The 25,855-nt window shown below is 32.5% G+C and overlaps 3 protein-coding genes across 3 annotated transcripts in view; 1 reads left to right on the top strand and 2 right to left on the bottom strand.

Annotated features, from left to right (window-relative positions):
* The window catches only part of LOC124537829 (glutaredoxin domain-containing cysteine-rich protein CG31559-like), a 108,626-nt gene extending 103,102 nt beyond the window's left edge, over positions 1-5,524 (bottom strand). Inside the window, exon 1 of the mRNA XM_047114754.1 lies at positions 5,256-5,524. The gene's annotated coding sequence lies outside the window, so the exon portion shown is untranslated. The remainder of the gene's footprint in view (positions 1-5,255) is intronic.
* Positions 5,525-9,811: 4,287 nt separating this feature from the next.
* On the bottom strand, positions 9,812-25,855 carry LOC124538041 (guanylate cyclase soluble subunit beta-1). Its single transcript, XM_047115050.1, has 15 exons — positions 25,720-25,855; positions 21,686-21,713; positions 21,527-21,600; positions 20,842-20,942; positions 20,459-20,577; positions 19,653-19,808; positions 19,133-19,286; positions 17,993-18,147; positions 17,436-17,567; positions 16,612-16,694; positions 16,130-16,300; positions 15,658-15,895; positions 15,417-15,554; positions 15,149-15,306; positions 9,812-11,232 (listed from the first exon to the last, which is right to left on the bottom strand). The coding sequence occupies exons 2-15, from the start codon at positions 21,686-21,688 to the stop codon at positions 11,112-11,114; spliced, it is 1,803 nt and encodes a 600-aa protein (XP_046971006.1). The 5' UTR covers positions 21,689-21,713; positions 25,720-25,855; the 3' UTR covers positions 9,812-11,111.
* LOC124538042 lies at positions 13,674-15,123 on the top strand. The gene is made up of 3 exons (XM_047115051.1): positions 13,674-13,841; positions 14,032-14,265; positions 14,427-15,123. Exons 1-3 carry the CDS (start codon positions 13,712-13,714, stop codon positions 15,086-15,088), a joined length of 1,026 nt encoding a protein of 341 aa, XP_046971007.1. The 5' UTR covers positions 13,674-13,711; the 3' UTR covers positions 15,089-15,123.

Here is a 25,855-nt window from a genome sequence, read left to right as displayed (position 1 = left end):
TTATGATATCTATTTGAAAAGGTAATTAAATAAATTATCCATCTTTTATCTTTTACTATTTGACTTTTTGATAGCAAAATAATTTATACAGTTAAAACAACTTTTATGACTGCTTAGCATATTCATCACTCATAAAAGCGAAAGTTAGTATGTTTGTATGTTTATTAGTCAATCACGATTGAAAGATTGAAATTGATTCATCGATCGAATAACAACGATTATTTCGCGGAATAAGGCGTGGAAATCGAGTAGTGCTTAACGCATAGTCTTTTCCGATCGAAGAAGTAATAAAAATAAACAAATCTTAGACTTATATTAAATATTATATTAAAACTTCTAATAGTTCTTGACTAATATATATATGTTTATTTATAATACAACACAATTCCACTGATCTACTTATATTCACTGTAATATTCAGTAGCGGATTTACAAATCTGCCGCTAATAGGCTATTCAATTTTTGCCGCCCCTAATTTTTTTTTCAACATTTATGATTTGTGTTCTATCATCTTCATTACATTGGTTTTTTCCCGTTATTAGTTTGATTATAAACTAGGTGATGTTTCTGTCAGTTACTAGATTATTTTTCCAACCCACTATGTAGTGACGAGTATACGGATTACGGACGTAATTTGTATACATATAATTATAAGTTTTTTTTTTATTTCTGTAAGACATTTCTGTAACAAATTTGGACTAAAATTGCCGCCCCTCTAAATCTGCCGCCCTAGGTTCCAGCCCACTTAGCCTATTGGCAAATCCGCCACTGGTTTCTTCTAGTTTCGTCATCGTTCAAAACGCAATGTTTTTGTAAATCCGTAATGAATATTATAGATTATTCAAGCTCTTGGCCAATGAGATCGCATCTATTTGGTGTCAAACGTCGTTTATTTTACTTTATTTACCTATACTGGTATGTCGTAGGAATATCGGAAAAAAGTAATTACTATAAAAACTTGGGATTCGAATATATGGAAAGTTTGCGCAGTAATTTAAGCTATTTTTAGGATAATTGCAAATTGCTGTGTTTTTTTAATATCTCATGGAAATAATAATACATTTAAATTATGATCTAGCGAAACGGCAAATAGCGACCAACTCAACAATAAATAGAAAATAAATTCTTAGAAACGATATCATAAAGTTAACAATGTTATAATCATATATAAACATATTGTTGACATGCAAAGGCATGCTCGTTCAACAGACTTACAGACAATTAATGCATATACACTATATTTAGATCAAAAACTCAATACAAACACACTATTCGAATACTGAATAAAACATTGTAAATAATGAAAAAAAACTTGCAAGTATATTAAATTATAGAAATCATTCTATAAAAAATATATATTATTAATTATTTATAACGTATCCATGGTTTATAACTTAGCTGCTCCGTGGTAAGGAATAAGAAAGGGCAATGACGTGATCCTTTTTTTTTCCTTTCGAGGTTCCCATCGAAACCCAAGACGATCAGTTCAAGCGAGACGAATGTTACTCCTAATGTATTATTATAAATCCATTTGAAATTTAATTTTATTTCAAGAAATTATATTTTTTGAAATTATTTCGTTTGGCGTGTTATGAAAAATGATGAAAGTGAATTTTTATGATGCGTACAGGATGATATAAAAACTGCATGATGAATATCGCTAAAAATAGACAACTTCAGTCTGTACTTTTTTTTGATTATTTATTTAAAATAAAAAAAAAATTCAATGATTGAATTTGTGTGTGGTTTGTTATACATTTTATGATAATGATGAAAAATTAAGAAATTTAATTTATCCTGATATTAATGATATCATTATTATTTTATTGTAATCAATTATTTACACGCAATTAACATATATTTTTGTTTACGTGAAAGAAGTAGAACATATTACACGCTAAGTATATGCTTCTTGTTTATAATACTTATGTATAATTATGTAAATATTTGATGCAACAATATATTATTCATTTAAAAATATTTCATATGATCTACTTGGAGATAGAACTTTGTGCAAGTCCGGCTGCTTAGTTACCACCAACTCATCAGTCAGTTCTTTGTGGTAGGGCTCTGTGCAAGCCCGTCTGGGTAGGTACCACCTACTCATCAGTTATTCTACTGCCAAATAACAGTACTCAGTATTATTGTGTTCCGGTTTGAAGGGTGAGTGAGCCAGTGTAACTACAGGCACAAGGGACATGACATCTTAGTTCCCAAGGTTGGTGGCACATTGACGATGTAAGGAATAGTTAATATTTCTTACAGCGTCATTGTCTATGGGTGATGGTGACCACTTACAATCAGGTGGCCCATATGCACGTCCGCCAACCTATTCCATAAAAACAAAAAAAAAACAAACAGCATACTCAGTATTATAGTGTTACGGTTTGAAGGATGACCAAGGGATATAACATCTTAGTTCTCAATGTTGGAGGCGCATTGACGATACATGACATTGCTGTTATTTCTTACATCTCCCATTTTCACGTCCCTACCTATATTATCAAAAATATTCACTATAATATCAGAGTTATAATTATGTCCTCTTGGTCTACTCTCAATAAAGCCTAACTAACTAAAACTAGAGTACCAAAAGTACTCAAAGGTATGCGTAATGGGAAATTACCTCAATGCAGATAGACATGCGTGTTGCATATAATGAAGTCTACACAGTATGAAATATAAAGTTAATCTATATCTGGTAATAAACATATACACGCTCATAAGTAGGCTACCATTTCACCTCGTTTCGATACCTTTAGTCATTATAAAATCTAGTTTCTAGGGAATATTGACAAGATACTATTAAATTTCTAAGATGACATATAATTACTATATGTGGAACGTTGCTGGGCTTACCTGTCAAGAACTCGTCACGAATATGGCAACATACAGTTTTCATGTTACAAAAAACAGTATATTCTACAAGTACATATTATTACTATATTAGTATAACAGATTAGTAGACGATTGCGGCTTCACTAGTGTCTTAGTGTCTTGAAGTTAAAGTTCGCTCATACAAAATTTCAACAAATTTGGTTCAGCGGTTTGTTCGTGAAAGAACGACAGATAGACAGTTAGATTTAAATTTATAATATGAATATAGATTTGTTTATCTCCGATAATATGTATATCATAATGCGATAAACCATAATCAGACTAATAAATATAAAATAGTAGAACATATGCCAAGAAAGTTATAAAATGTAATTTTGTTTTTTCATGTAAAATTGTATATACTGTCAGTTGTTCTACTGAAAATAAATTATATTCTGGGTAATATAATTTGTTCAAACTGGTGACACTTGGATACTATCAATCCAAGTGTCTCGAGTTAGAAGTTTGCTAAAATATTTCTAGCCCGTAACACTATAAATTTGCCGTAAATTCTTCACTAACGACATTCCTATTATCACCACCATACCATAAAATTGTACAGTACATATTAGTATTACTATATACATATCACATACATATAGTGTGGGAGACAACCAAAATTGTCGACAGATGTTATCTGTCGTGTACCCTGAAGTAAAACCTCCATCGAAGCGCACTACATTTTCTGGTAAACTTATCTTTAATGCTGCTATCGTTCAATATATTGTTACACATTCTTTAGTAAATAATCCCTTAGAAATTCATTTAATAGAAATGATATATACTGCTATCTCTTTCTATCTTTGAAATATAATATAAATCAATTTAATGCCAGTAAAATGTTTTTAAATATTATGTCAAAAATAATGAATACCAGTATCAAAGTATTATTAAATATGTCAGCCAAGAATAGCTTAAAACGAACTACTACTACTATAATATTCATAGGCATAAATCATTAATTAATATAGTACATATTGTCACAACAAAGGCTACGTAGGAAGTTTTGTTTAAATTTACAGATACAAATGTTCCTTGGAATAATTATTTATTAGTAGCTAGCAATGAAACGTCATCACAAGATCTAATTAATATTAATTAAGCTAATGCAATTAAAGACAAAACAATAGCATATTCTTTTATCTGGAAAATTAAAAACGCCTCGCTTAAAGTAATTTCTCTTATATTTGCTAAACTCTGCAAATTGTGTCTTAATAAAAGATTTTTATTATTTGATTACCTACCTATTTTATATTTATTGTAACGTGTATAACGTTTATATATATGTAAAGATAAATTAGTATTGTTAAATAATGTTGTAAAACTGTTAATCTTGATACTTTTTCTTTGAAAAATACTTTCGCGAAATTCAGTTAAATAAAATCTACATATGTATAAACTTAAAGTGAATTTCACTCATAAAATAACGAAACACTTAAAATAAGAACTGAAAGTAACGTTCCACGTACATAAAACTAGATTAATATCTAAAACATCTAAGTTTTTATTTTTCATAAGTTTATTCAAATTGCCGTTATAACACTTTCCACTGGCGTATGCGTGTGCGCAACTTAGGTGTGAGAGCGGCAGATATGCGACTGACCTCATGTGTATAAACATTTCCATAACTATTCTTTGGCATATGCCTACCTACATAATATAAATATTACAAATGTTAAAAAAAGTATGCCAAATAGCAGAACCTCCTTTTTATAATTTAAAATATATACAGGCTGATTCAATTTTAACATTCGTATAATTTATATGGTAATTTATTCTGTGTCATTATTTTTGTGACTGGTAATAATTTCGATACGACGGCGATTGTGAACTAACTTCTCAACAATTTCTTAACATAGCACGCTATATAACTATTAATTATTATTGAATAATGTTTTCCGATAATGAAAATGAATCTACGATATCTAGCAGAGCGTGACTCGAAGACAGCTAGTGAAAATTACGACAAGTAGAACAAATGGTCGTTTACGTTAAATGTTTGTGCCACTAACTGGCCTATTGAGGCTAAAAATCTCCGTACGTATGCAACATGCATTCTTGTATTGTTCATAATTATAATTGGCTTAACGAAGAGATCTCGTCATTCAAAGATGCTGATAGAATTAATATCTCATAATTTTCCTCATTATATGCTAAATTATGCGTCCTTGCGAATTTGTATTCTGCAAATACCACTAACCGGATCTTATTTTGTTCGAATTATTGAATTTTTAAAGACCAATAAATAAATGTCTTTATCGAAATACCTATCGTTTCATATATTAAAGATACGATTAACGACAGGTGTATATAAAAATATTATATCTAGATATTTATAAATATATCCGCATGTATATACAAAAAAAGAGGTTTCTTACCAGATATTAAATGAGTACATCCGACCTTCTAAAACGAAATGTAAAAAACCACAATCAACTGTATTAAACAGTTTTTATTTCAATGTCACAGACACAACACTAACGGGACACACTGTATATGTAAAAGTCGCCTAAGAAAACCAACGATCGCAATTGGCCGATCGGTTTCTTTAACGTAATAAAATTCAAATTTGCCAATTGGAACACTTGCGTGCGCGCGTGCGTCATGCACAGGTGACAGTCGCAGACTGACTGGCTAAAGCGGTCTAAATGACGATTAAGTTTAAGGCGAAGAGCCTTCTCCATTCAAACCGTCAAGTCGCTTTCGGATTTGCCAGCCAATTATCGACCTTGAATCGACGTGACAACATGCAATTAGTCGTAACGTTAAATTGTTTCTTGAGTCATTTAATCATGGGAGAATGCTTGCCACCTGGGTCGCCTTCACAGGCGCACGAGTTGACTTTTTTGCGGTAACTTGTTCTGTTTTTTACCTGTTTCCAATGTCTTTCGCTGGAGTACAGGTTCGATATTCGAATAAAGCGTCCATTTTTAGGGGTACGTTCAAAATAAAATACAATTCGGTTAATTAATGATGCATTAGTTAATCAGAACATGTCGAGATATTAAAAAATGACGTAATATATTTCATCTACCTAGAGTGAAATCGATTTTGTAATTTTTGACGGACTCGGAGAAATATGTAAGTATATATCATATATAGTAGAAATAAAATGCGAAAGTAATGCTGTCTGTCTGTGGTCTTTTAACGTCAAAACCAAATTTTTTGCTAAGCTTGAACTTCAAAGGATCTAAGCTGATTTTTTATGTCTTCCATCTGACAACCAACCCATAAACTTAAAAATTAATATTACCTTTCTGTAAATTATACTTTTTTTTTATGGTATAGGTTGGCGGACGAGCATATAGGCCACCTGATGGTAAGTGGTCACCATCGCCCATAGACAATGATGCTGCCACCAACCTTGGGAACTAAGATGTTATATCCCTTGTACCTGTAGTTACACTCACCCTTCAGACGGGAACACAACAATGGTGAGTACTGTTATTTGGCTGTAGAATAACTGATGAGTAGATGGTACCTATCCAGACGGGCTTGCACAAAGCCCTACTACGAAGTAAATGTTAATGTTAAAAAACATGTTATTGTTATTTAAAAAATAAATAAAATATACTGCTACGCACATTTTAATTATCAGATTTTAGATATTATACATTAAATAAGTATGAATAGGAACGTCAATGACCTCGACCTGTCACTTGAAGTGTACGGTTAGCAAAAAAATTAAATTCTGCAGGGTCATATATCTATGTATATCTTTTAATATTCTGCAATAGTGGTTGGCGATTGAGAAACTAACGTAACAATACTCTTTTGGTTATTTAGCTAAATATTTTATTTAGTGGCTTTATCCAAGCAAGTCTTGGTACGTCACCAGATATTCTACTACCAAACAGTAAGCCTTTGTATTGTGGTGTTCCGGTGTGAAGGATAAGTGAGTCAGTCTCTAAAGTCACAGGAGATGTAACATATTAGTTCCATGGAATGCTTAAAATTTAGATGAATAAAAAACAGTGTAAAAAGCGACTAAAGATAGCGTCATATCATTATCCATCATGACTTACGATCCAAAATATATTTGGAAATAAGACGCTTTGAGCTATCAACCTCACTAAAATATCAATACACAATTTACATATGCCTTACTTTTTTACTTAAATTTATAAAAAACAAAAAAAAATACAAATATTCACAAAGGTAATGCAAAGCAAAAACAATACCATAAAGATACATATGTTTAACACGATTTATGTTAATATGAGATAAGCCTCGATGATTCTAAAAGCAATGATGTCATGAACCCTAACATCAGCTAAACACGTACTAAACATCCTCCTTCAAATTCATATAACTTGATACTCTTAAATTTTTGTAATACATTACTAATTAACTTGCAAAGAAAAATAAATTTGGCATTAAAAATTCGCAATGGTTGACGAAGTTTTAAATATATTTGTAATTTAAATCACATGGTAACATACCAACGTCAAACTTTGACCATACGATTACTGTTAATGGAATATAAAAAAATCACAAACGAACTGGCCAAACAAGATTTCAGGTGTTGAACTTACTGGTTTCTTGTTCCATCTCTGTTCGGTGTTGATTTTTAAAATTAGTATTTTTTTGTTATTTTTAACAAATACATTGAGGTCTTATATGATACACAATAAACATTTTATAGTATATAAGCAACAGCTTAAACCAACTTTTTATGTTATTCAACAGGATCTGAAAAAGTTCAGTCACCAGTCTGAAAGGAATGGGATTCTACATTATTTCAACTACGAGACTTCGGGTGGCTAGGGAATTATTCTTATGACAAATCCATCAACTTAGCCTGAACCCAGTACTGTATAACCTAGTAATCTGCGACGGTAAAACTTATACTTCAAGTTAATAGTGATTTCTATGATAGTCTTAGATTTCATTCTGATCTCTTTGACATTTGATGATTCCATAACTGAAATAAAGTAAGTTAATGATAATTGGTATATTTTTGCCAATGAAATTGTCATCTCCACGCAAGGTTTTCTTATAAGATTGTTTTATACAGTAGTCATCAGTCTCAGATGATACCAATCGGCTATGACCTAGCTCAATTCATAATCAATTAAGTAGGTATTGTAACTGATCGTAAATTTTATAGATGGAAGAATGCCTTCCCCTTAATAAGCAGGCTTTAGTCTATACCACGTTGCTTGGATGATGGATAAACATTTAGCAGAATTCCATTCAACGCATGCAGGTGTTCTCTTAAAATTTTCCGCAGTTAACGATATAAATTATCCGACCAAATAAAATGTATGTAAATTCATTATATTGTATTAATGGATAACGCACACTTCAATTTTATAATATAAAACTAATTGATATTGTACCTACACCATAAATATGTATTACAAATAATCTCCACTAGATTCAGGGTTTCTGGAAGAGATCTCTTGTTAGAGATAAGTTATCCCTTTGTACACATTTTTCTTTTATACAATTTTCTGTATACTCTGTTGGTGCATAAATAAATAAATAAATAAAATAAAATAAATAAATAAATACCAAGGTATTAGCAAAAGACGGTAGATTAGGATTACTTTGTCTGATAGCAATCGGCGCACAGAACACAGAAGGTGGACTTTCTTATTAATTACGGTATCTCTCATAACCCTGACTTACATATATGAAACAATGATCAACAGTGCTATTCTATAAGATCAGATCTCATACCTCACTCGTAAAATGTTGAAAATCGACTTACGGTGATAGGATGTTACGCTATTTTGACACATGCATCCTTTAAATGTTATAATTATAATAATCAATGTCGCGTATAACTTTCTGACATATCACGATCGTTCTGCAATAAGTTTCGACTTTGTTCTTACAGAATAGCTCCGTTGAGGTCGAAAAGAAATAAATAAAATGTTTCATTTGAAATGTATGAAAGGTCGTTTACCTGTTAAAGAGAAAGAGATTTAGATGAAGTAACAAATATCATGATTTTGGCGATACGTTTCTGGGAACGTTTTCTAAAGAACATATAGTCGCTTGGACAAGCTTAAGAAATTAGAGTTTATTGGAAATGGTATCGCACTGCCTCAAGTATGTATCTGTACTTATGAAATCGTTTATTCCGATTGATTGTCATCGGACAGAACTAGCCTACTAGATTAAACAACATCCTGTAAATTTCCCACTACTGGACTAAGGCCTATTCTCCTTTTTTGGGGAGAAGGTTTGGAACATAAATATCACTACGTTGTTCCAATGCGGGTTGGTGAAATACTCATGTGGTAGAATATCTATGAAATTAGATACATGCAGGTCTCCTCACGATTTTTTCCTTCACAGCCGAGCACGAGATGAATTATAAAACTGCTGATGATTCATTAATAAAGAAACCTTAGTGTTGGCCCGTCTGGGTCGGTACCACTTAATCCTCATAAAAATTAGAGTAGTCTTCTGCCGGAGAGCCATACTTAGTATTCTTGTGGTGCGTTTGAAGGTGCGATTGTGACTACTTACCATTAGGTAGCCCATGTGTCTGTATAGGACATAAAAAAGTGTGTATATTGTACTTTAAATCTTTAGTACGTAATACACAAATCGATACCATTTCCATTATTGTTTATATTCTGTGACACAACCGGATGGTGGAGGTCGTCCGTCGACATTCCAAGCCGCTTATTTTTAGGCGTTTATCGTAATGTCCAACAGCCTTGCTTTTGAGCTTAACGCATTATTTTAACCGAGTGTATCGCAAAAGGATTCTTTATATACCAATCATTTATTTGATTTCGATATTTTGACACGATTTAATGAAATCTTGGAAATGTCACCTGTCACTGTCTGGATATATATAATATATGTGTCGTTATATAGTTATGGTTATATTATAGAGGTGATCGACTTACGAAAATTGTTGTTGTTGTGTTGTTTTTGATTTGTTATTTAAAAGATTTGTTTTCAAATACATATTTTTATTTATAAGTAATCTTTATTATGACTAGACGCTAATAGACAAACATTTATTGATAAAATTTTATAAACAAAATAAAGTTAAAGCTCACTGATACATGATAAATAATTAATGACTAGATAAACAGCAAAGCCAGAATCTGCCCACCCCAATAATAAATTTACAACAGATACTCATAACAATACTTTCATACAAAAAAAAATTACTAATAATGTTTTATTCTGTAATATGTTTACAATAAAAAAGAAATCCATTTATATTATATAATAATTATTTTCTTTTCGAGAAAAGGAGATGTGTGACTACGAATACGTACGCACACAAGCTGTTCCAAACAGCTCTTTTAGTTAATGTTCGTTCAAAGAAAACAACTAGGTAGGCTTAACTAATATGTTACTAATTAAAAATCATATTCAATTACAAAAACACTTAGAGTCGGTTAAGTTCTGAAAATACCTATCTTGAGTTATTAAACTAAACTAACTTAATACTAAAAAACATAGTTTTTTTTTACATATACATAAAATCAAAACGACGTTTCATCAACTGCTAACTTGGTGGGTTTTATTAATAATTTATAAATTACAATATAATTAACTAAAAACTAAGACACATTTAAATATTTCATGGAGATAAATAAATATTAAACCTATACGTAACTATATTTCTCTATTTGGTTTGTATTTACCGTATATATTATCAAAATTACTAGATCGTAAATTAGTCAGATATTTGTAAACAATTAACAAATATAATTATGTTAACATGCAATTTTTATATTCGATACTAATAAATTTATTGAATATATTTTTTAGGGCTTCAAGAATCAAACACAACTATGGGAATGTTTGATGTCATGCGAGGTCATCAAAGGACATTTCAATAACATTACAAGGTCATAATAGAAAATAACATTTGGCAAAATATAGAAAAACTAAATTAAAAAAAATGCATATTTTTGTTTTTTATATATACTTATTTAATGATTTGAATAAAAGCTACGAATCTCATATCCGCTCTATTGGTAATATCTAACGTAAATATCGATAAAAATATTTTTACTAACTTGAATTTAGGCCCGAGTTCCAACTACAAGACATCGAATAATCATTCGAAAAAAATCTAAACATCGATTCTACAAAATAGTCATCATCTCCTGAGATTACTTTTCATTGATAGAAAGTGTAACAGACGAACATCTAAATATTTGTGACGATTATGTGAACATCTACTACATTAATATAATCTTTAAGTTCCTGTTATAATCTTCTCTGGAATAAAGCATTTTTATATGACTTTAATTCGTCTTCCTGGTCAGGAACCATGTCTGCATCGGTTCGGCTTTACCCTTCATGGACACGTGACCACGATACGTCAGTTCAAATTGCTCATCGTAGTTGTCCTCCCTCATTAAGTAGCTGAAATAAAAGTATTATTCATAATTTTTAGTAAAATAAAGGCTTAAAAATTTAAAAGAAAAAACAAATTTACTTTTCTTGGGTAGGTTTTTACACCGACTCCAAATATAACAATAATTATAACTACATGATATAATCGTTAATCGACTTTTAAGTAGTCTAATATTTTTCATTTCATTTAACTTAGGAAGACTCTAAAAAATATGTTGAATACGCAATTATTTTTATTACTTTTTCGTGCCTATTCATTTGTTTTAAAATAGTGTTTTGTTTGAAGTCGGTTTTTCTTTTTGTTAAAATTTTTATTTATTTTTTGATTTTAAGTGAAGCTGATATTGACTAACTAATTTTTTTTTTAATATGGATAGATTAAGCGTTCCGTTTATATGAATCAGAAACTACTTCGAGGACAATTTCAAAGGAAACTTGCGAATAAAGCAAAAATAGACTTTCGAAAATGCGGATTTAATACGTCACGCGGCGTAAACAACAAGGATCCCTCGAAAGAGCTGTAATCGAACTCAGCAAAAAAAACTTTGAAAAAGACCAACTATATTTCGTACATCATATGACATCATATCACATACACAAAATTTGATTAAAGATAGTAAGAAATTCTGCCCCATATCGCACCCTAACTGCGAGCCGTATAGGAGTTCCATCACTACATAGTATAAAACAAAGTCGCTTTCTCTGTCCCTATATCTTTAAATCTACGCAACGGATTTTGATACGGTTTTTTTTAAAAGATGAAGTGTGATTCAAGGGGAAGGTTTGTGTATATAATACATGAACAATATAGTAAACAAACACTGATAATTTTAGAAGTTTGCGATGTGATGTCGTAAATAAACAAATTCTGTAGTATATTTTGTATCAGTATTGCACCCGTGCGAAGCCGGGGTGGGTAGCTAGTTGATTATAATATTCGACAATGATAATTACATAAACATAACCACATTACGGAAGGTGACTCAAATATCCAAATAACCTATAAATAAAAGATTCGACTGAGTATCGCTAACGTGCTCCTCAGAATTGTTCCGTTCCCTTCCGTTCCGTTACTTTGTCATGGATCCTGTGCTCAGAACCTTACCAAACTTTCACCAAATTACCCTTGAAGTATATATTTTATAATAAAAAAAGAATTATCAAAATTGGTTAACGTGATTTTCAGATATTCACCTATTTGTCGCGCATATACATAATGCAAATTTAAGACTTATGTCTTTTTCATATGGATACCATCATCGGAAAAAATAAAAAAAAAAATGGGACCCCACGGGAAGCACTACCTTTCAAACAAAAAAAAAATTATCAAAATCGGTCCACCCAGTAAAAAGTTATGAGGTAACAAACATAAAAAAAAAAATACAGACGAATTGATAACCTCCTCCTTTTGGAAGTCGGTTGAAAACAAATTTACTTTTCTTGGGTAGGTTTTTACAATGACTTCATTGTTATTTCAAATCAAATCAAATCAAAATTACTTGGTGGTAGGGCTTTGTGCAAGCCCGCCTGGGTAGGTACCACATACTCATCAGATATTCTACCGCTAAACAACAATACGCAGAAATGTTGTGTTCCGGTTTGAAGGGTGAGTGAGCCAGTGTAACTACAGGCACAAGGGACATAGCATCTTAGTTATCAAGGTTAGTGACGCATTGACGATGTAAGGAATAGTTACTATTTCTTACAACGTCATTGTCTATGGGTGATGGTGACAACTTACCATCAGGTGGCCCATATGCTCGTCCGCCAACCTATTCCGAAGAAAAATACTTTATTCAAGTATCCAAGCACTTTTGAATCGTCATTTGACAATTAAGTGAAGCTAACAATAATAGAACTATATTAATTTAAAGTTACTACCGTTACGGTATTAATCTTTTACCGAGAAGAACAGACAAGAAGAAGAAAACCAGTAGTCAATATCTTTGAGAATAGTAAGGAATATATAATTTGTATTTGTTTTTCAAGGTCGCATCTATTCTGTATACAAATTGATATGCCTTAAAAATTTACAACATATAAAATGTTCATTAATATATTAGTAGCAATTTTTGTGATAACATTTATACCTAGTAATTATTATTGTGTTTTTTTATTGACAAATGAGTTTATTTATAACATTCCTCAGTTTAACTCGTATTGATATGGAGGAAGAAATAGAATCACAATTTCGGATATTAAAAACACACCACAATATGGCTTCCCAATGTTGTAACCAGAGGTAAGTGGATTAACCTGCACTTCAAAGATTTCCAACACAACGAAAGGGAAACAATTACTGATTTTAATCTATTGCTAGACCAGGTGTTGCTAAAGAACATCCTGTTCCATTTATTTAAAGTAACATAAAAAGTAAATCAATAAAAGAGGTACAACTAATAATAAAAACATCAATTGTCAAACCAATAAACGTAAATATTTTTAATATAATTATTTAAAAGATTTCAAATTAAATTTTCCGTGAATCATGGATTCTTTTATGGATTTTTATTTCGACGAAGTGTTCAGTACTATGCAACGTGACGGTTTAAATGCAAAATTTAGAAGACGCGAATTAGTGGAATATTTTAATACAGTGATAGCTGGATGTGCGAAAGGTGATATGCGTGTTTAATATATCTTGAATTGAAGTCATTTGCTTCATTATAAGTTTTATAAAACAGCCTATTTTAATAAATATATAACAACTATTGCAATTATCTAATTTAATGGATGATTAATTTAAATCAAATAGAAACCTACGTGTGAATTATATATTGTAATAATGTCTTGATGGCGTTGTTTCAGGTCAAAATAAGTCAGATAACGCAACATGCAAATCCTTCGTATCCTCTGCACTTAGATACCACAATCGTTGCAAAATAGATAATGGTGATGTATGTCTAATGGGAAAATACCATAACCTTCTCTACATAGCAATGAAACTTGCTTTTGACTGGAGTCTACAAGATAATGGTACTGTGGCCGCTTTGTTAGATGAATTGTACGCTTGTGAAGGCACTTTTGAGAGAATCTTTCTTGGTAAGTATTATTTTAAATGATAATCTAATTTAATTCAAATTACGATATATAATAATACTCAAATAATATACAAACAAGACGTTGTTAGGATATTATAGGATATTGAACTTAAATTTTTTTTATTGTTTTGCTAATTTAAAATATATATATTTTCTTAATAGGAGCAATTTTTGGCACGTCAGCACCGTATTTTCTGGCGGGATGGAAATCAGATTTTGTGGATAAGGAAGAAAATGTACACGCATTGGTTTATTTCTTGGACCACGCGACCAATGCTAGTTTAGAGTACAGAGACGGTATCAAATGTTATCGCTTCATAGATGTTCCGCTAGAAAGTTGTGGAAAAGCATCTCCCGTGAGAGTTGTGATTCAAATGGGAGCATCGGAGATACTTATGATTCTTCTAAGATTCGGTGCCAGGATAACAGCTGATCACGTTTCAACAAATCCAATAGAATCAATATTGGACAGATTAAAAGAATATAATAGAAAGTATCCATATGAACTTGTATCGTGTCTCAAGTTAACTCTGAGAGCTGTACCGAGGATTGACTTAACAGTAGACAAAGCCACGTTAAAACATTTGGAATTGCCACAAGATTACAACTACCAAAGAAAGTTAGCGTTAGAAAAATATGGTGAAATACTGGACGACCATTTGGTACCGAGTTCGAGGTGTGGTATCAGGCCGGTAGAATTGAAGCACCTCTGTCGATGTCAAATAAGAGAAATGCTGTGGAAAAATTTCGAACTCCCATTCGGTATTCAAAAATTACCAATACCTCCAGCATTGAAAAAATATTTGGATTTGTTTGACGATTAAATCTTGCACGAAAATTCTCATTTTTTTAATTTTTCACTAAGTTGTCATTAAAAAACGTACCTGTAAGTATCTTCACTGACATTTATAGTTCCGGGTACTCCAGTGGTTTCACAGCGGCTTGTTAGATTCACTGTGTTACCAAAGAGGCAGTAACGTGGCATGCGATGTCCAATAACCCCAGTTACGACTTCACCCGAATGAATACCTATAGTAATGCCCTTTAAAAATATTTAAAATTAGTATTGTCAATGGACAAGCACGTATCTTTAATATGCGGTGTAAAGTTTGTGTATAGTTTTGCAGGACATTTAATACATATGCTACTTACCACCGGTTCACCATCAACAGTGACAGTCCGGGAAAGATCCATCATTTCAAGAGCCAGCAATGAAATATGTTTTGCATGTGCCACTTTATATTCTGGCAGACCAGATACGGCCATGTATTTATCTCCAACTGTCTCGACCTTCAAAATAACCGTACAAAATTTAATATCTTAAAATCATAAACCATATCAGATACCATAATCGTTTCTTGTAAAATGTATTTTTCTATGACATAATACTTACTTTATAAACATCAGGATTTCTTTTTGGATCTGTGAGTACGTCAAAAGCAGTATACAAATCGTTGAGCATTTTGACGATTTTCATAGCACCTTTGTGGTCGATGTTCCGAGCGCAATAGTTAGCGAAACCAACGATGCCGCTGAAGAGAAGAGTTACGGGGTCATATCGGCGAGCTGGAACTGGACGACAGTGACGCAGCTCTGTGGCAACACTTATTGGAAGTACGGAGTAGAGGAGACTGGAATACAAAGCCAAGTTTTAAAAAAAAAATAAAATGTGTTTTATTTTAGAAAAATCCTTACTCATGTAAAAGATGTTTATTGTAATCTGTATTGATTATTATAGAAATGCTCATTGACTGTTATTTGACCATTGTGCGATAATATTATATTTATATTCTAATACTGATCAATACAAACTAATTAATATTTTGGAATATACCAACATGCTATTAAAACACTTAAATATTTACCGGTCAGTTTTCTGCTTCTCCGCCTCCAGTTCACGGAAGGTTTGCTGCAACTTGTCAGTCAGAACTTCAAGATTTTGAGTCAATTTATAGTCGGCTTCAAATTGCTCGGACATCAAAACGAGATCCCTTGTAGCGTCATGAAGAGGAATATCTGAGATGCAAAGTCCACGTCTGTAAATATAAACGTAATTAAACACTTATTCTTGAGAATAACATTAATGTTATGCCTTAAAATATTATTACGTCAAAAATGTGTTGAAATGCTTCACTAATATTATGAAGTCGAGATTAACTTTGGCCGCATGCTACTTTGTTCTGAATAGTTTTTACAGAACGTTCATGTAGATCCACAGACATAGTTAATTTTCAACTTGAAAATTTGTACACGACACAAAATGAAAACATTACAATTTTCGAAAATATTTTCTAATCATCCAGTAACGATTAAAAAAATCTACTTATAGGATCTGTAAAGTATTTACCGTGTCAAGTCATCTAAGTTAGTTACACTTGGATAGCACTGGAAAACGACCACGTCAGTTTCTGGTATATACAGCATTTGGCCCTGGAAATATATTTGATGTTATTATATTATGATATAATAATAATAAATAAATAAATATGAATGCTGTGATGTGAATGACACAACATTACATACAATACTCTGATTCCATTGTAAGTAGCTAAAGCACTTGTGTTATGGAAAGTCAGAAGTAACGACGGTACCACAAACACCCAGACCCAAGACAACATAGAAAACTAATGATAATCTACATCGACTTAGCCGGGAATCGGACCCAGGACCTCGGAGTGGTGTACCCATGAAAACCGGTGTACACACCACTAGACCACGGAGGTCGTCAATAATATAATAAGCGCCAATAACGAAAAAAGTTGGAGGAAACCGTTTGACTTGATATGCGTATGTGAGGCGCAGAGAGGAACGTTACTAAAAGAGTGATTAGTATGAGCGTAGAGGGAGAGACCTAATAAAACATAGATGGAGTGTGTGAGGAGGGATATAAGAGAGATGGATGTGAACGATGACGTGTAATAGAGGAGAATTTAAGAGTCAATAGCGCAATGGTTTACGAGCCGCCTTGCGATGTAAAAGTTGCAGAATCGATCATGATCCCTTGGGCTATTTTCGTCCCACTCCTAAGATAAGTGATAAGCTTCAAAGGAGGGGTAAATGAGCATAATAGTAATTAAAGTAAAAAAGAAGTAAATAAAAATAAACTGACACACGGGTCGGGAAAAGAAAGTTAGGAAATAATAATAATTCATTATAATCTACCAAACATACCTTTAAACGCAAAGAAGCAATTTCTTCATGAGGATCTGCGACTATCATTTCCTCTGGCTTAGTCTTCAACACGTACACCGTATTGATATGGGCCAAAACATTTGAAAACGTCATCTCCAAATGAGGACGAACCTAAAATAGACAATTTTTATCTATTATATATACTTTGTTATTCTCTAAATAGCACTCTAATATTTTGTTGATTTTTTATTAAGATAATTGGAATTGGTTACGATAAAATAATCCATTCTGAAATATCTTTATAAACCGAAATATCGACACTTATTAAATTGTCCTCAAATTTAATAAAATTAAACTAATATTTCCAAATACATACCAAACGTGGAACAGATTTTTCTATAAGTTATTTAGAGACCGAAAAATTGAAAATCCAGAAACAAATATAATAAGAATCTCATATATTATTCAACGGAAAAATATAAAACTAAATTAAGTAAAGCGGTCTTATCCCTCAATCAAATTCCTGTTATCTCAAGAGATTATTATGAAAAGCGAAAAAATATTTCTGATGATTTCAATAATATCTGATTCATTACCGTCTCCAGAACGTCAGTTATCTTGCATCCAGGACGAGTGACTCTTGGTAATAATCGGGATACTGTTCGTCCAGCTTGTACGATGTTCAGCTCCCGATCGAACATAAGATGAAATGGAAAAACACGGCAAAATGTTGCAGGGCTAATCTTTGGCTCTAAAATCATAAAAGGAAATTTCAAATTCCGAATCATGTACACAAATATCAAAGCACGAAACTTAATAAAATTTCATAAATTGATATTGTGTGTGGTCTAGCAAGGTTTTATTTTGTTTTTATTTAGTAGGTTTGAATATGGAAAAAAAAATTGCTCTTAGTCAATTAAGGGATACTATTATAATGGAGAATGTTACTTAGTATGCCAAATCACTTGAATTTTTTCTCAGTAAAGCCTGTATGTATACAAATACAATAGTTTTTGTTTTAGTCAAAAATTCCGAGTAGTTTTGATTATAGGCATCCAAAGTTTCGAAAAATATCGAGACCCGCTAACAGCTGCGCGAGTGCTGTGACGTCATTTCACAACACGCCGCGCGGGAAGCGTACCATGTAATGTATGTGACTAAGGCGAAGTGAACAGCAGTTAGGAAAAAAAGTCCCAAAAACTTAAATGAGACCAAACGGAAGTACCGATCAAAGCAGAATCGGTTCAATAATGAAGAAGTCCTCAGGTAACAAAACTTAAAAACAAATGACAAGTTCCAGCTTTTTGGTCTCAATTTCTATAATATAATGGCATTGTTTGGAATTGGTTAACAACAACAACCTGTAAATTCCCACAGCTGGGCTAAACGCCTCCTCTCCCTTTGAGGAGAAGAGTTGGAACATATTCCACCACGCTGTTCCAATGCGGGTTGGTGGAATACACATGTGGCAGAACTTCTATGAAATTTGTCACATGCAGGTTTCCTCACGATGTTTTCCATCACCGCCGAGCACGAGATGAATTATAAAGACAAATTAAGCACATGAATCAGCGGTGCTTGCCTGGGTTTGAACCCACAATCATCGGTTAAGATGCACGAGTTCTAACCACTGGGCCATCTCGGCTTTTTTTTTGGTTAACTTCCTTATTTATTATGGCTTTTGGTCATTTAGTAAAAGCACTGGATGTGATCGATGCTTTTAACGGAATACTTACCGAGTGATAATGTTTCGATTTCAGCAATCTCAGGTATGGAGACGCGTCCAGTGTTAGATGTCTCCGTGATGAGGAACTGCACGTGGTCACATTCCTCCTTCGTCTTTAATATTTCCACTTTAACTTCTGTTTTGTGAAGTTTACTTGTCACCGTCTGCATTCATTCAAATTTGATTGTGTAGTAAAACTTAAAGATGTTTAAATAAAAACTAAGTTTTTTTAAATGTTACAGATTTATTGTCATAAATAGAGGAACTTTCCAGCTATCGCAAATTTTTACTTCGAAATAAGACTTACTGCAAGTCTGCGTAGAAAGGTCTATAAATATTCTACTGCAAAACAGCAAAACTTAGTATTGTTTTGTGTCCGTTAAGGTGCACAAGAGTCACATCTTATTTTCTAAGATTGTTGGAGATATACGGTGTGGTTAGTATTTCTCAACGCCGATGTCTGAGGCCAGTGGCAATTGCCCGTCCTATCAATATCATAAAAAATACTACAGAAAGGTCGCTTTATTTACCTTGACGATACCTATAACGATATGCTCCAAGCCAGGTCTATCAGAGTAGTAATGGAGCACCAATGCCCCGTCTTCTGGTCTTTCAGTGCATCTGAATGAAGGCGCTCGCATTCCAGGATACAGGGTACCCAAATGGTCATGTAAGCCATCTAGATTCTGGAAAATATAAATATTTTAAATGCATAGATTTTTCTAGAACCACTTCCAATATCTCATAATTTATTCCATGATTTAGAAGTTTTCACTTCCACTTCTACTTGAGTTTTAACGTAATTCCGTTAGACTAAAAAACATGCGTTTCTCAGAAGTTTTATGTTCTATTAAAACACAGGATACGTAGGTGTAAGTGATAGTTTTATAATATTTCCCAGATATAAATTACGAGGAAATATGTGAGCGTTATTCTATTAAAAAAAATAATTATGTCGATTATCAAGCGAGTTGTTTCCTCGTTGTTTCACAGATTGACGACAATCGCCTGAGCACGTGCACGTGGGAGAAAGCCTATTTCTCGTACGAAATAATTGTCATATTCAATTGCTTTTTTTACGATTAACATAATTTTACTGTATTTGGCCGTTCTCTAACAAAACTGCTTCCAATCAAGCCTTTGGCCATTTCTGTAAATCATATCATTTGTCATTATGCCCCGGGCAGTAAAGTAGAAATAAAAAAAATACAATATAACTTGACTATTAGACTTACGCCTATCACAAAAATACTTCTTTATTTTACAATATTCCGGCCCTATATTGGTATATACATACATATGTTTGTACAATAAAAATATGCAATGCAATATTTACCTGTAGAAAATCGCGCGGTGTCGCTCCAAGTACTTGTAGAATCTTATCATAACCAGAGTCTTGACAGAACTCAAAGAAGGTCATTCCGAATAATTCTAAAATGGCATCAGCTGGTTTTTCTGCAATAATTTATTGTTAATTAAAGGAAGGATAATAATTTCCGAATCACGTAAAATATTCAGCGCGGTTTACGATCACTAAATTTAATTTTATACATAAAATGAACAGCCTGTTAATGTTCTGGGATATCTAGGACCTCTGGATTTACAGCCTCATATCTAGCCTCTAGTCACACAAAGCTATCAATTGTAAACCATATTATGACTCATGAGAATGCCTGCCTAACACTTATTAATTAATGAAATACTTGTAGGATAACTTACGTAATATTTCTACGGCCGCTGTTATGAGGTTGTAAGTTATATCATCTTCATATATTTGCCTCACAAGAAAGGATCCTTCCATAGCAACTTCAGCCTTTTTCCTGCAAAAAGGATTATAAAAAATGGGCATAAAGAAACAAGGATTAAGTATAATTTTTTTCATATTTACACTGTGTATGAAAAAAAAGTTATAAAGAGTATAAGATTCCGATTCCACAATGTCAATTCATCCAATTCATTTCAAATCAATTTAATTGGTCAATACATTTAAATTTTGTAGTACTGTCATTATTATATTATGCATAATTTTGCATGTGTTGATTGAACCCTCCGATGGTGTTTAGAAGGAAATCTTATTTCAGCCGGACGAAATTCGGACAATCAGTTAGTTATTACACTATATTATATTCATTTAGTGAATGAAAAGAATGACGACCTCCGTGGTCGAGTGGTGTGTACACCGGTTTTCATGGGTACGCGACTCTGAGGTCCCGGGTTCGATTCCCCTCCGAGTCGATGTAGATTACCATTCGTTTTCTATGTTGTCTTGGGTCTGGGTGTTTGTGGTACCGTCGTTACTTCTGATTTCCATAACACAAGTGCTTCAGCTACTTACATTGGGATCAGAGTAATGTATGTGATGTTGTCTCATATTTATTTGAATATATAAATAATGTATACATACTTTATCTTTTCCCATGTCTCTTCCCCATAGGTCTTAGTCACCAACAGCTCAAGGGCGTAATTCACAAAGCCGTACTGAAAAAGTGTCAGCGTTTTAGGTTATAAAATTCACACAATAACATATAACAAAATTTCAGATAGTTAGAAATATAAAACATACCATTTTGAAGCTTTAGTTGAGAGCGTTTCTGAAACAGGAAAGTAAGAAACGTTTATTGTAGTTACGTTGTGTTTCGTAACATCCGTAAAAAGTACAATCTAGTAACTGATATTAATGCAATAAACTTAATAGTTCCCATACGAAAAACTAAAATACTAAATCAATAATATATTAATCAATATACGACATGCTTCGCTTGACGTATCTACCTTTATTAAATTGATAATAATTGATCTGGTCTACATCAAATTTTCCTTTTACATGGAAATTTACTACATAGCATTTCACTCGCAGGAGATAAATGTATAAGTCACAATTCATAGTTCATAATTATTAGTAGCGCTATAGTTATCCCAAGAAGATCACTTAATCAAATACCGACTGTACCGACTTTTTTTATTATCGCTGGAAAAACGCTTTACGCTCTTCCCCCACGTGATGGAAGGTGGGGGGGGGGTTGTGGGACTCCCCTATTGGCGCCGAGTGCGCCCAGGCCCACCGGGTTTACCCACTAAAAAACTAGCGGTACCCTCTCCGTCCTTCAGCGGGCGCCACGGGATCGCTTACGCATGCTATCGTGACACCCTGACGGTCGGCCTGCCTATACGTTCCTACAACTGTATACTGGAACCTAATCGACTTTTATCGCAACATAAAATAACAGACGACACCCTCCCAAAAGACAGGCTTTGTAAAACTATGATTCATGGTTATTGTTTAAATAATTTATTTACGATTTTGTTTACATCGCAAATCATGAGATCTACGAAGCATTGCAGTATTTATGAAACTTTTCCGGAAATTATTCGGAATATCACGTAGGAGAAATTAAAGAATGTCTGATTTTTTGTGCCCGAACGTTAGGTCAACTCAAGACAGACGTCACTTGGAATGATTTTGTATGAGATGAGGGCGAAGTCAGCTGGCATTCCCTTCAATTTCAATGTAATTCTGAGCAAAGTGTGATAAAATAGCGTATGGACTATTTGACAATGCAATTTGGAAGAGCGTTTGTATGCACGCCAATAGGTATAAGTTCCAAATAATCTGGATATTCGTGAGTAGGTATGTTAAATGTTGAAATAGGATATAGTTCCAAATAATCTAGCTATTCAGAAAGTTAGATAAAATTTTGAGATTTTTTCTATGACTATTTTTTAGACTGTACGGCATGTTATTAAGTTTCTCGTAAAACGATGGATGGCATATCTACATGTGACCTGTTACGTTACTTCATACGTAGGACTACGGTCTTTATGTGGTTTTCAAAGTGTATCACTGGAAATAGAATGCCTAAGTTCGAATTGCTTTTGAAAATAAACCTCTTTAATGATGACCTGACCTGGTATTGTGATCTTAGAGATGTAGAGACTTTTTGTTTTGTCTCATCAAGGTGGCAGTAGAATGTAATATGGTACCCAGAAGAATACACAAAGTCACAATAACAGAAGAAATCTACTATTATAATCGATTTTATAAGCTCCAATTTTAAGACATTTTTTTTGCTGACTGTACTTGACATTGATGAAGCGAAATATCTCATTAATCATTAACTCCCATCAAACTGTCTTAGCTAAGAAACCTTCCGTAATCCCAAGATTTCAATAAATTTCAATTCACCTCTTATTACCTTTATAAATTCATTTGTTTATAATCTCCAACGGGAGGGAGTCTCAATCTTGTTTCTATAAACCTTTGAAGTGAGGGCAATATTGCATTTTTATATTAGAAGATTCATTTTACGTTCGTTCGTTTTTCAATTTTCATTCTTATAAGCCTTTTCAATAAAACGGGTACAATGCTTAGGTAAATTGGATATTTTATTCTTGAAAATCTTATTGTAGCAAAACATTGGCAGGATATTGGCGCTGTATACAATATTAATCATGTCCAAGCAACACACCAACGTTGGACTCTAAAACGTCACCTTTCAAATAGGTAGTTGAAAATACAATATAATACTGTTTAATGTTGCATCTAAAAATCAAGTTCAATCACCAAGAATTATGACAAGACATTTCCGAAAAAATATAGATACTTTCAACAACTCTAGCATTTAATGGATATCGTATTGCATACTCAATTGAAACAAGTCAAGCACATAGGAAGTGTACTTGTATGTGCGCAAACACAGTTTGTAATCTCTGAGAGGAGAAAGCACCGGCAGTAGATCTTTAAAGCTCCTTTTTCTAGGCAGAATTAATTTAGAAATTATTGCCTCAGTAGCCATTAATGTAACAACTAACTAGCAGGTTTCAATAATTTGCTTTAATCATTTGGTCTTTCTTGAAATTTTAATTAATATTCATGTAATTTTTACGAGCATAACTTTAATCAATTTTCAAGAAAAACAAAGAAATAGTTTAGAATCCTTAATTACGAAATATCAAGCAAATATAGCACGCGGTCATGTCATAACAAAAGCACCTATTAACGTGTTCACAGTTAAAAGTCGGGACAACACGTAAAAACGGAACGAACCATTAAAACGAGGACAAAGTGCGAAAGGGGGATGGGTCGTGCAAGTTGAATGTTGATACTTTACGGTTCGTCTGTTTTAAAGGTTCTGTTTTCTATATGTATGTGGTCGAATTAAAATCTATAAATAGTCGTAAAATGTAATAAACGATCGCGAATTTTATTTTTTTGTAATGGTAACATTAAAGTACTATCATATAACTTATATATCTGTTTAAAAACATTGTTGAAAATGTTTGAACCAAACAAAATGCTGGATGCCTTGCATTCTCATCTTTACATCGTGATCACAAATACACGGAAGTATTATAGGATAAATGTATGAGAATTATTAAACATATTAATAGATAATAAATAAATATGTTTTATATGTGTTTTTTTTTTTAATAGTAATATTTATTATTTAAATTGGGTGTCTCACAGACGGTGACAAAACATATGAACCTTATTTTGGCGCCTTAAAGTTACCTCCGCGCCCTTCTCTGTAGCTTCGGGATCCAACGCAGTGATTGATCAGTCGAACCAGATTACAGCATATATGTATTATCTATGAGTCGAGCGAAGTCACAATTTTGTTGAAAACCCTCGACGTCAACCCAAAACATTTAACGACTCAGAATCTTTATGACTTTAACGATTTGACACGACGATGATCAACACAATTGTTAAATCAAACATTTTACAGATTTGCACAAAGTAAAATCCAAATAAAGTTGAACTAATCCCCACCGATCGTGAAGAAATGAAAGCTTTCTTAAAAAAAGCGAAATATTAGCTTTTTGATTAGTACCAAATAAATGTTGTTCTCATACGAAAACTGACTAAACCACCTCAGTACTTAAAGGTTAAATGAGGATGCTAGTCTCATTGTAGATTGGAAGAAGGTAGGGACTGAATATAAAAGAGTTTGCTGACTGCATAGAATAGGTAGTAGATAGGTATTCATGGCATAGTATACCTACATACGTTTTTTAATAATATACCAATATTTCCATTGAAATAAAGCTGATCCATGATGAATAAAACTCATGTAGGATTGGTGCTTGAATTATAATATTTATTAAAAAATAAACAAAAATTTTGCGCAATTTTTCATCCTAAGTAGAACTTAACTATAACGTGATTTGATTCGCACATAACACGTAAACACAACATATTATTGAAAGCGCCATCTAGTTAACTAAGCTATAAACTTGATATTCGAAAGAATTGGGTTTGAATCAAAACTTAAGCGACTATTGCACAAGAGATGGCGCTAGATAAACATACTGACACTGGAATATTATTACTTTTTATTTATTTAACTTTTTTATGTTTACTTTATACGTCGATAATTTTATTAGGGAAAATTCATGATACATACAATAAAAGCATAGCAGTTTTTATTTTATAAGTAAAAAATAATCTTATACAAAATTAAAAAGTGAATATTTTTAAAACCCAAATAAGTAATAAAAAAACTACGTATAAAATCAAATAATGTACATCTTATATTGAATAAATATTAATAAACTAGCAAATATATGCGACTTAATTATTATAAGCATAAATCTTACCTTTTCGTAGTGTTTAGGCAATTAGTCTGAATCGCGTTTCAATTTGCCGCAATGAAGCCATATATTTTTTATAGTTACGTCGTGTTTGTTTGTATTTAGGCCGAGAACATCAAATACATAACTGCACGCACCAAGA

The sequence above is a fragment of the Vanessa cardui genome, chromosome 19, assembly GCF_905220365.1.
Source record: "Vanessa cardui chromosome 19, ilVanCard2.1, whole genome shotgun sequence".
NCBI classification, from domain to species: Eukaryota; Metazoa; Arthropoda; class Insecta; order Lepidoptera; family Nymphalidae; genus Vanessa; species Vanessa cardui.
This window is presented reverse-complemented; position numbering and strand designations above follow the sequence as displayed.